Source organism: Rhamphochromis longiceps, linkage group LG15 (assembly GCF_057381845.1).
Source record: "Rhamphochromis longiceps isolate RC_006_pf linkage group LG15, R_longiceps_female_GT1.1, whole genome shotgun sequence".
In the NCBI taxonomy this organism is placed as follows: Eukaryota; Metazoa; Chordata; class Actinopteri; order Cichliformes; family Cichlidae; genus Rhamphochromis; species Rhamphochromis longiceps.
Genome location: NC_140571.1, coordinates 12,555,923 through 12,568,038, shown reverse-complemented (window position 1 = coordinate 12,568,038; position 12,116 = coordinate 12,555,923). Strand labels below are relative to the sequence as shown.

At 43.8% G+C, this 12,116-nt stretch overlaps 1 protein-coding gene and 1 non-coding gene across 2 annotated transcripts; one reads left to right on the top strand and one right to left on the bottom strand.

Annotated features, from left to right (window-relative positions):
- Positions 1 to 1,945: 1,945 nt before the first annotated feature.
- LOC146652205 (uncharacterized) lies at positions 1,946 to 10,128 on the bottom strand. The gene is made up of 2 exons (XM_085382581.1): positions 9,885 to 10,128; positions 1,946 to 9,417 (listed from the first exon to the last, which is right to left on the bottom strand). Exon 2 carries the CDS (start codon positions 9,106 to 9,108, stop codon positions 2,986 to 2,988), a length of 6,123 nt encoding a protein of 2,040 aa, XP_085238707.1. The 5' UTR covers positions 9,109 to 9,417; positions 9,885 to 10,128; the 3' UTR covers positions 1,946 to 2,985.
- Positions 10,129 to 10,754: 626 nt separating this feature from the next.
- On the top strand, positions 10,755 to 10,943 carry LOC146652204 (U2 spliceosomal RNA). The gene has a single exon (XR_014907741.1). It is a non-coding gene; the product is annotated as a U2 spliceosomal RNA (small nuclear RNA).
- The last annotated feature ends 1,173 nt before the right edge of the window (positions 10,944 to 12,116 follow it).

Here is a 12,116-nt window from a genome sequence, read left to right as displayed (position 1 = left end):
AGTTTAGAAAGAAGGAGTTTGACATACTACAAAAAGAGATAGAACATATTTATGTTACGCAAAATAAGGGAAAGGAAAAAATAAAGGAAGGGTATTTGGAAAATTTAAAAATAAGACAGGAAGAATTGCTCGAGAGGAAAGCAAGGGCTGTAATATATAAACTAAAGCAGGAAGAGTATGAGGAAAATGAGAAATGCTCCTCATATTTTTTCAGAAAGATGAAGATAAGAGATAAGAGGGGGGTTATAAGGAAATTGGAGAAGGATGGAAATGTGATTAGGGGGAAGGAAAACATGTTAAAAATGGTGAAAGAATATTATGGAGAATTGTTCAAGAAGGAGAACTTGGATGAGGGAAAGGGGGAGTTTTTTATAAGATCCCTAAAGAGAAGGTTACTGGAAGATGAAAGAGGCAAGTTGGGGGGGGGAATTGACAGTAGAAGAGGCACACAATGTGATAAAGGCAATGAAGGCTAATAAGGTGCCTGGTATAGACGGCCTAACAAAAGAATTTTATGTGGCTTTCTGGGATATGGTGGGGATACACCTTTTAGGGGTTTTTAAGGAAATCATGGAGGGAGAAGAGATGTCAGATAGTATGAAAACGGGAGTGGTGTCCATACTGTTTAAGAAAGGAAATCCAAACCATCTAGATAATTATAGACCATTAACTATGTTGTGCGTGGACTATAAAATCTTGAGTAAGATTTTGGCAAACAGGCTAGCAGGAGTCATGTCACACATAGTAGAGATGGATCAAACTTGCGGGGTACAGGGGAGGCAGATCACATGGAACTTACATCTACATAGGGATGTACTCACATATGTAAAGGAGAGAAACATAGCGGCAATATGCGTTAGTTTGGACCAGCAAAAAGCGTTTGATAGAGTAGACCACGCTTTTTTGTGGAAGGTAATGGACGGATTGGGCCTAGGAGGGGTTTTTACAAAATGGGTAAAAGTCCTATATAAGGGCATAAATTCAAAAATAAAAATTAATGGTTACCTCACGGACAAAGTACAACAAACAAGAGGATTGAGGCAAGGGTGTCCACTATCGGTGGTGCTCTTCGTGCTTTACGCTGAACCCCTGGCTTGTGCAATAAGGGAGAGTCTAGTCGTAAAGGGGATAACGCTGCCACGGGGCGAGAGCTTAAAAATATCTCAATACGCGGACGATACGATATTATACCTGGCAGACGACGAAAGTTTAAGGGGAGTGATAGAAATCTTAAATGATTACGAAAAAGCAACAGGATCGAAAATAAACAAAGAGAAGACGATGTATAAATATCTTGGGAAGTGGGAAGGGAGAAAGGATAACATTTGTGATTTTATGTTGTGTGAAGGTGCTATGGACATATTAGGAATTTCTTTTGGGAACAAGGAGGGAGACGCCTTATGCAACTGGAAAAAGAAGATGACTGCAGTAGATAGAAATTTGGGATTATGGAAAACAAGAAAACTCTCAATTTCAGGGAAAGCGTTGGTCATAAAGGCTGAGGTGTTGCCAAAGTTGCTACACTTGGCCTATGTTTTTCCGATGCCGCAGAAGTATAGAGCTCAATTAATGAGGGGGATATTTAAATTCATATGGGGGGGTTATGAATACGTAAAAAGGGTGCAAATGTACCAAGAAATAGCAGATGGTGGGAAGGGGGTGACAAACGTCCCATTGAAGTTGGATGCAATATTCTATGCAAGTGTTTGTACACTATTGAAAAAGACATATATGCACAAATGTCAAATCCTGTTATGGTTCTGGTTGTCGATACCATATCGGTTCTTAATAGGGTGGGACAACAAAGGCCCTAAAGCGGAGACTAGGCCGGAGTATTTCCAGCGAATGGTAAAGTGGGGGAGGAGACATACGGAATGTAATGAGGTGGATACAATTGTAAATCACAAGCTACTATACAAAAAATTGGTACAGAAATCTAATGTCAACTTAGTAATGGTGAGCTCAGAAGTGTGGGAACGGGCTCAGGATAAGAGTTTTAAGAACGGATTAAAGGATTTTAATTGGTTGCACCTGCATAGAAGACTACCAGTAAGAGTCACAATGTCAAGCTCTCTAAGTTTGTGCAGCTTCCCCGCTTGAAAGGGATTGATGCATCTACCACAGGTGTTTAACTGGGTTTCACTCAATGACCAGGCAGATCTTTTGTTTTCCTTTTCTTCAATCTTCTTTTCGGCCACAGTCAGCCATAGGTGAAAAACCTTTAAATACAAACCAAAAAACCAAAATACAAATTATGTTTGTTATCACACATCTGCAAATATTGTAAACAATCCCAAACACATTTTCTTTTTTAAACACATCAATGCAGTGCGCAAGCTTTGTAGTACAATATTTACTTGAGTATTTTTAAATGCTCAAATTATGTAATTCACTAGCAATTGTACATACACCTTGAGAAATACTGCTTTCTATTAAAGTGCTAAATTAAATAATCAATCTGCATTAGAACTTGAGCAATAACAATAGTATTTATAACCAGCTTCTCTTAACCATATGCAAGCATTAACAGTCTTCCATATGCAGACCAACAATAAACAATGGTGCCGCTCGTAAACAGGCGACCAACTCACGGCACAGTGCTAATGCTACGTAAGCTAGCGGCAGCCGCGATTCTTTAGCAACTCGCTTCAAAGTCTTTTACCATAGTCAGCAACCATTCCCTTACCGGCTGCCTCCCTGGCTTTGTAGATACTTCAGTTCCACACAATATTCATGTTGGCAACAACTTATTGAAAGAATTATGCTGGGCTTTTCCCGAAAGTGGCAACTTCCTGTTGCTCCCCAGTTCGCCTTCTTTTCCTTCCCGACAGAAACCCAGACACAAGATTAGTTCCGCCCTCCAGTCTGTCACGTTTACTTTTTTTCCTCAGGGCTCTCCACCTCCTACTCGGTTTGACTTGACACCTCCCACTCGATCTTCCCTTGGAACACAGGAGATCGCCAAGTTCACAAGCAAACCGCAGTTTAACTCATCCCATTTAAGCATGACACTGACGACTTGGTCCCATTTTGCTCCTCCACAGGTAACAGAACAACTAGACGTCTGACGTCTCTATGAAGGATGGTAGCTTGAGCCACTGGAGTCGCTCCTCTTGAACTAGAGCTTAAGTCCTCCGCCCTCAAGGACTTAGCCACAGAACCACTGTAACTTGGGCATACCCGGACATTGACGTCCCTCACAATACCCTTTTTGTCTGGATTAGTGCTGACAACTATGCCCATTTTGAAGTGCCCTCTCAGCGCATTCTGATCACTTAACCAGACGACATCTCCAACAGTGACATTTCTGTGTGCAGTGTGCCACTTGCTCCTTACAAACAAATTAGGGCCAGCAAGTTGGCTCCAGGACCTCCAAAACTTGCTCACTTCTGCCTGGATTGCTTGAAGTCTCTTATAGGGGTAAACGGAAAAGTCAAACATCTTGAAGTCCCCACTTTGAGATGCTCGACCAAGCAAAAGACTGTTGGGTGTGACGTAATGAATGCAACCTTCCCGACTCTGTACTCTGGCATCAATCGGGCGCTCATTTGCAAGGTTAGCTGCCACATGAAGAGCTGTCTGGAACTCACTGTAACTTAGCCCAGACTCCCTTCCAAGACTCTGGAGTGCTCTCTTCACAATGCGCACAGCAGCCTCAGCAGCTCCATTTCTATGTGGGGAATCAGCCGGATTTACTTTCCACATCCACTCTGTTCCATTCTTTGCTGCAGTCTCCTCCAAGACAAACTTATTCTGACTTTCCAAGAATCCGTAAAGTTCCTTCAAGACAGACTTTGCTCCTACGAAATTAGTACCTGGGTCTGACCAGATCTTTCTTGGATGTCCTCTAATTGCTGTAAATCTCTGGTAAGCCATTAAGAAGCCTTCAGTCGACAAGGAATTTACTAACTCCGTGTGAATCGCTCTGCTGGCCATACAACAGAATACAACCCCCCAAACCTTTATCATGACTCTTTTCTTGATGTCATCCTTCACTTGGTAGGGTCCAAAGAGATCCACTGTTGTGAACTCAAAAGGTAAAGCAGGTTGAGTTCTTTCCGGAGGTAAGTCGCCCATTATTTGCCGGCAACTCTGTGCTTTTGCTTTCCGGCAAACCACACAACCATCCACAACTTTTTGAGCAATCCTTCTCCCTCTTATGACCCACGCTTTCTTCCTCATTCTGAGCAGGGTCCCAGCAACTCCCTCATGACTCTCATTGTGGGCCTCCCGAGCCAACAGTGTAGAGATCCAAGCATCATAAGCCAAGATGGGAACACTAACCTGGTCTTTCTTAAAAGCTTGCACTCGGCCGCCACAAACAAAGAGCCCAGAGCTTGGGTTTTTGTATACAACCAGTCTATCTGTAGTAGTGCTTGGGAAGACAGCGCTGTCTTGTGCTGCAAGGAAGATGTCTCTTAGGGCATCTTCACGTTCCTTCACCGAAATTACTCCTGCCAACGGGACTGCCTCCCACTTTGGGTCATTTGCAGATGGATGTCCCCCAAGAAACTTTCTAGCTGCTCTCCAAGTCCAAGCAACTGATCTAACTAATCGAGTTAGGTCACTGAACCGCTTGACATCTAAAAGGTTCTTGATGACCGACCCTGCAGGTGGTCTTCGCTGCTCTCCCTGGGCCTCAGCAGCCCAACTTCGCTTTTCTTCTTGCCCTTTTATCTCGGCCCTTGTCAAGGCAGCGACAAACGCCTTTCTTTGCAGCTTATTGACGTTTTCTTTGGCAGTGGCGGCTAACTCTTTAGCTGACCTGACTGGCCACTCGCACACCGGCAAACTCAAGAACTTTGGACCATTTTGCCATTCTGAGTCTTCATCTAGATCCCTGGGACTAGCTCCTCTTGTGACTACATCCGCAATGTTCTGAGGGCCAGGAACCCACCACCAATCTTGAATCCTTGTGCTGCTCTGTATTTCTCCAATCCTATTTGCAAAAAAGGTCTGGTACCCATAGCTCTCCCGCTGTATTGCCCCAATGACGGTTTGGCTATCGACAAAGTGATACCACCTCTCAACCTGAATCCGGCTTTGCGCCTCAAAGTATTTCTTTAGGCGTGAGCCAAACACTGCCCCACACAGCTCTGCTTTGACAACATCCCCTTTGTGGTCCAATGGTGTTAACTTAGCTTTGGACTCCACCAACCTGATGATTGGGCCCTGATCTGAATTCCACCTTAAGTACAACACTGCCCCATAGGCTTGCTCACTTCCATCGGAGAAAGTAATTGCCCAGGGTTCTTCGGTGAAGCACGGGGGAGTTAGCGCCCTTGCAAATGTGACTTTGCTGAGCTGGGCATACTCCTCAAAAAGCCTAATGGCGTCCTCCCTCAGGGCATCTGAGAGCGCCATATCCCAAGTGTCCTTGACCAAGCAGCTTTCTACTTTTGTCTCTTGGAATGCCCTGCGAACTAAGATTGCTCCTTGTTGCTTTGCAGTAGTGACCAAACCGACTGGGTCATACAACCCTGACACTTGGCTGAGAAGCTCTCTTCGCGTCAGTGGGTTTGGCGTGTGGGTCTTAATCTGCTCCTGGGCAAGGTCTTGGCCAACTCGCATCTTTTTCTTCCTCTTGGAGAAGTTGATTGCTACCATGACATGAAGCTTGTCTTCTTCCACTATGTAACCCAGACCAAGAGCTTTGTTTTCTTCGTCACGCATTTGGTTTGGTAGGACAATGGTTTTCATTCTTGTTTTCTCACCCTCGTCATTGCGCTTCCTCCTCCCACTTTGACCAGACAAGACCCAAGGTTTCAGCTCAAATCCTCCAGCCTTTAGGATCTGCTCAATGTTCTCCGTAATGACTTTTAGTTGGTTCATGTCATTGTGAGAGGTAAGGATGTCGTCGACATAGCTGTCTTGCTGGAGTACACGACGTTCCTCCTTGAGGTGGGAAAAGGTAGAAAGGCTGGCAGTTTCACGCATTGCCAGCTGTGCAATGCATCCTGCCGGTTTATCTCCAATGTTCACCCTTGTGATGGCATATTCCTCTAGCTCGTCATCCTCAGAGTCCCGCCAGAGGAACCTATGCAGATGCATCTCTTTGTCCTCTAACCAAACTGAATTGTACATCTTTTTTATGTCACCAAGGGCTCCGTACACTCCGCCCCTGAATCTGAGGAGAACTGCTCGAATCTGGTTGAGGACATCTGGACCCTTTATTAGCAGGTCGTTCAAGCTCACACCTCTAAACCTCTGGCTGCTATTCCACACAAGCCTCACTGGAGTTGTAACAGAGTGGGGATTCGGAGCAATGAGGTGGCTCACGTACCACACTGGCCCATCCCAGTTACTGATCATGTCCTTGGACAACTTGACTGCGGCTCCACGCTCCACCATGTCATGCACCTGAGCGGCATAAGCAGCTTTCCATTCAGGCTCCTTGGCCAATTGTTTCTCTGTCCGGAGGAATGTGCTCTCAACTCCTTTTTTGTTATCTGGTAAGGATACTGGATCTTCAGCCCAAGGGTATCTGGTATGCCAGTGTGGCTCGTCGCTGTGGCCATCACCCGTGACATAGGTGAGTCCTTCTCTTATTATTTCAAGCTCTCTCTCCTCGGCCAGTGTCATTTCTTTCCCACCTGGCTGGCAATTTCCGCAACGACAACCCCCACACTTTGGCTCACATGCAGCACCAATACTATCCCACTTCCACCACTCTAAGAATCCTCGACTGGTGGTTGAGGTACTTGACCTCTGAAGCTTAGCAGGAACATGCTTCCTTGTTGAAGACTGGTCCGAGGCCTCGCCAATGAGCTCCTCATACTTGACAGCTGCTGCTCTCATTGACCTGGCAAAGTGTGTCTTGGACATGTGGGCAGAGACAGTAAGCTCCTCGAAGAGCTCAGGGTGAGTTCCCCCAACTGTCTTTCCAAGTGGCCCATCCCATAACACAAGGTCACCGATGACTCTGCTCCTCTGAGGCGCTAGCCGACCTTCTTTATGACTTATAAGCAGATGAATGTCTTTCGGTCTTACAAGATCGTTGAGTGGTATATCCGGAAAGAACCTTTGTAGCTGACTCGGTGTGACATGTTTGTGGACTTCTGCTATGCTGTCGAGTCCATAGCAGACCAGTTGGTGTGACCTAAGGGTGCCTCTAGGCGTTCTGACTCGGATCTTTAAAAGATACCGCCTTGTTCTCACGTGCGTTTTCATTGCCCCTACTCCATGAACAACCAGAGTGATTTCTTCACTTCTTAGGTTAAGACTGCTTGCAGCCCTGTGGGTTATATAGTTGGTGTCAGAAGCCAGGTCAATTAATGTCCCAATCTTTTGCCCAGCATTAGCTGTGACCTCAAGGAGCATCATGATTACTGGCAGCTCTCGAAGCCCACCTCCAAATAGGAGGCTTGGCTGCTCCTTGGTGGTGCTGCATGCCCTAGATGCAGTGTTTGAGAACGCATCCCTGCATTCTCTTGCCAGTTCAGGTGACAGTTTTCTGAGGAACTCCTCCTGATCCTCCGTACATTTCCTGCTGACCTTTCCTCCCTCTGGATCAGATCTATTTTGCTTCCCTGCTGCACTTCCCTTCCTCACCTCAGCATTAGGGCATAGGTAGTAATGGTGCTCCGCAGCGTGTGCTTCTTTGCAGCCTGGGTTTTTGCACAGATAAGTGGGTTTGCAGTATGACCCTTTGTCATGAACGTCGAGACAACTCCAGCATGCGCCTAGTTTCTTAATTGCGGCCTTCTTTTCTGCAAGCTTTAATGTCTTAAATTGCCTGCAGAAGTAGAGTTTCTTTTTATGCTTTCCATCACCGCAGACCACACACCCTTCATCACTACCTGATTTGGTGAATTTGGTTCTGGAATGTTTCAGCTCCACTCTTTCTCGCTTACTTGGCTCTTCCTCTCTCAGATGATCAAGCTGTTCATATATGGTTTCTTGCTCTTTGAGGAATTCCAGAAGACTATCAAATCGTTTTTCTGGGGTGACCGTGTTTCTACTGTCAGCAACATAAATAAGCCACTCCTTTTTGAGTGTTTCCGGAAGTTTACTTTCGATTGACTTTGTCACCAGTGGGTTTTTTATGGCCCCCGTGTCACCAAGGTCAACCAGGTCTTGAAGTGCCTTCTCCACAGCTTGAATTAATTCCACTATTTTTCTTGGCTGGTGGCTCTTGACAGCTGGCATTCTCTGTAACTCCTCCACTATTTCAATAGCAATTGATGTTTGATTGCCGAACCGATTCTCCAAAACACGAAAGATGTCGTCTGCAGTGTTGTAAGTGGTGAGTCGAAGTTCTCTCGTTATTTTCTCATCCACACTATCAAGTAGCTGAAACTTTTTGATCTCTTTCGAACCAGATGGCTCCGCCTGCCCCTGAAGAACCTCCCATTCCTTCTTCCATCTGTGGAAGTCTCGTTTATTTCCAAGAAACTTAGGAAGTGCTGTTGGTTTCAGCTTGATGATTGGCATGGGGCAGCTGGAGGTAACTGGCAATGATGACAGGTGATCAGCATCCTCCTTTATTCTCATCTCCAGAAAGTCAGCTTTTCTGGAAACCAGCCTGGGGACACAGAGTTCCAGCTTCTGTATATTGCTTTGAAGATCTCTCCGAATACCTGATGGGATCCAATGCTTCCACTTGCTATACCTCTCCTTTGCCACTCCCACCAGTTCTTTCAGGTGGCCAAGAATGAAATCATACACTTCATAATTACCGTCAGGCGCAATGGCAGCAACATGTTCACACTCAGCCTCTGCTGCCTGTAGTGCTGTGGACAATTCTGCACTTCCAAAGTTGGCCCAGAGAGCCTCTCTGACTAGGGTTTTTATTTCCTTCAGTTTTAACTCACATTCACTTGCAGTCTTTGCTAAGTCGGCTCTCGGCTGTTCTGTCAGCACAGCTGCTTCACTTGTGTCAGGCTTTGCCTCTAGCTCCGTGATGAAACCGGCATCTAGATCATCATTGGCCTCCATGACTTTCTCTGCTTCCATTGTCAGTCTATTGAAACTGTCTTTGAGTTCTTCTTCAGTCATATCCTCATGCGTCCTCGTAATGCTATTAACCAGACGAGAGAATGATCTCTTGGCTGTTGCCCTCACTCCTTTGAGTTGTTCAACTGACTTTCCAGCAGCTTGGTCTGCCATTTTTGTGTGCTCAGCTTGAACTGGGGTTTATTTACTAATGGGAATGGCACATGCAACTTGAGGGATTCTCCGAATTTCCTCTTTGCACTAATTATTCCCTTATCCCAGGACTAAAGGTCATTTTTCCCAGATTTGATTTCCCGGTTTTTCACTGTCAAGCTCTCTAAGTTTGTGCAGCTTCCCCGCTTGAAAGGGATTGATGCATCTACCACAGGTGTTTAACTGGGTTTCACTCAATGACCAGGCAGATCTTTTGTTTTCCTTTTCTTTAATCTTCTTTTCGGCCACAGTCAGCCATAGGTGAAAAACCTTTAAATACAAACCAAAAAACCAAAATACAAATTATGTTTGTTATCACACATCTGCAAATATTGTAAACAATCCCAAACACATTTTCTTTTTTAAACACATCAATGCAGTGCGCAAGCTTTGTAGTACAATATTTACTTGAGTATTTTTAAATGCTCAAATTATGTAATTCACTAGCAATTGTACATACACCTTGAGAAATACTGCTTTCTATTAAAGTGCTAAATTAAATAATCAATCTGCATTAGAACTTGAGCAATAACAATAGTATTTATAACCAGCTTCTCTTAACCATATGCAAGCATTAACAGTCTTCCATATGCAGACCAACAATAAACAATGGTGCCGCTCGTAAACAGGCGACCAACTCACGGCACAGTGCTAATGCTACGTAAGCTAGCGGCAGCCGCGATTCTTTAGCAACTCGCTTCAAAGTCTTTTACCATAGTCAGCAACCATTCCCTTACCGGCTGCCTCCCTGGCTTTGTAGATACTTCAGTTCCACACAATATTCATGTTGGCAACAACTTATTGAAAGAATTATGCTGGGCTTTTCCCGAAAGTGGCAACTTCCTGTTGCTCCCCAGTTCGCCTTCTTTTCCTTCCCGACAGAAACCCAGACACAAGATTAGTTCCGCCCTCCAGTCTGTCACGTTTACTTTTTTTCCTCAGGGCTCTCCACCTCCTACTCGGTTTGACTTGACACACAATGTATGCCCACGATTTGGGGAAACAAAAAGTTTGTCCAAGGGAAAATTGTAAGGAAGATGAAACGATTGAACATGTATTATGGGGATGTGAATATGCAAAAAAAGTGTGGGACGGGGTAAAAGGGAGTTATAAGTGCTTGGAAAACGTGACATATGATGAAATCACCTCTTTCGGGGTTAAGGGAGTGGGAAAAGAGCAATATAAAGTACTTTGTATGCTGTTATCAATTGTAAAGCTTAAATTATGGAAAGCAAGACAGGGTTTCATAACGGGGGTGTATAAATGGGGAGAAATTGGAACAGTTAAGGCAATAGAGAAAGAATTTGAAGGTATATATTGGCACGAACTAGAAAAGTGGGGAAGTGACACAATTAAGGATAGGTGGAAAGCTTTTTTCTTAAACCCACCCAAAAGAAGGTGGTAAGTGACAGGGAGCGAGATAGTAGGTATGTGTTGGTTGTTATTGTTTATCAAAATGTTCTTTGCTTCGTGTGTTGGAAATCGGATTTAGCTCGGGAGAATGCTCTTTGGGATGAAAAGAAATGAAGAAATGTAAATGTTGTGAGGAAAAAAAAAAAAAAAAAAAGATGTTTGAGCTATTTGGAATATGAATGTAAAGTGTGGAGATACTTTGAAAAGAAAAAAAAAAAGGAAAAAAAAAATCTGTTCTTATCAGTTTAATATCTGATACGTCCCCTACCCGGGGACCATATATTAAATTGATTTTTGGAGCAGGGAGATGGAATAGGGGCTTGCTCCGTCCACTCCACACATCGACCTGGTATTGCAGTATTTCTAGGAACGGTGCACCCCCTGAAGCTGTGAAAAACAAATGTCATTTGACTCAACAGTTTGTGCAAAGAAATTTCTTATACGCTAGATATATGCGTGCGTCTGCATATCTGGACATTGTCTTCGTGTAATCTTCCAAGGTTAGTCAGACTGAAATGTTGCGACTTAATATTTGTGAATGACTTACATTTAACTATTACCAGAATTACTAAATCCTGCCACTTGGACTGACACGTGGCTGGACACACACTTTCTATGGGAAATCAAAAAAATATGTCGTTTTGAACTGCAGTTACACTATTCTGGCTCCAATCCTGCAGTTACCTCTGTTGTCCACTAGAGACCAATAGAAGTCTTTAAAAACCGGAGGCTGCCATCTACAAGGACTCATATTGATTATAGGTTTAACTCTTCTCTTTCTCTACATACTGCAGCTTTCTGTCCTCTGTGGCTGTAAATTACATCGTTTGAAAAAAAAAACCACACAATTTTTTCTTGGCTTTTTAGCTAAGATCGTATTGTCTGTTGTTTCCATTTGTGGATGGTTAATAGTGCAGAAGATTGTTTTTCTGTTTTCAGGATTACATGAAAACATTTTGGAACAGATCATTTTTGTATATAATAAATCTTAGGATAGTATTGGTTTTGATGATTTATAAAACAGCTGTGTGCCGTAGCCCTGGTAGTTTGGATCCTTAGTGTGTAAAGAGTAGATATCTCATGTAATATGTGTGAATGAAAATCCATGGACTTTATAAGAGTCCTCCATTTATGGCTATGATCCTAACAAACAAGATTAATACGTTTCTTTCTCCTACCAATCTTCCTGTTTCCTAAAGGAACACGCATGCCGAGTGGTTAAGGCGTTGGACTTAAGCTCCAATGAGCGCATCCTCTCGTGGGTTCAAACCCCACTCCTGGTATAATTTGGAGCCTCATGACTGGTAAACTGGATGGAATCTATGAGAGCAACAGATGTGATTTTTAGGCATTTGATGTGAGCAATATCTTTCCCACAAAAAAGCTGTGATGCTGAACCCAAAGGGAAAATTGTTAAATGGTTAATGGAAAAACTCCAAGCTTTTGGATTAATTAGTAAAATTAATGGCTATAAAAAGAAGCTCACTGTTAATAAAATGAATACATTAAAATTGGGAGGGGTCACCTCTCTGAAAGGCAGTTACACTCTTTTCAAC

Coding starts and splice junctions, on each gene's coding strand:
- LOC146652205 (XM_085382581.1), bottom strand. CDS start 9,108: ATGGCAGACCAAGCTGCTGGAAAGTCAGTTGAACAACTCAAAGGAGTG.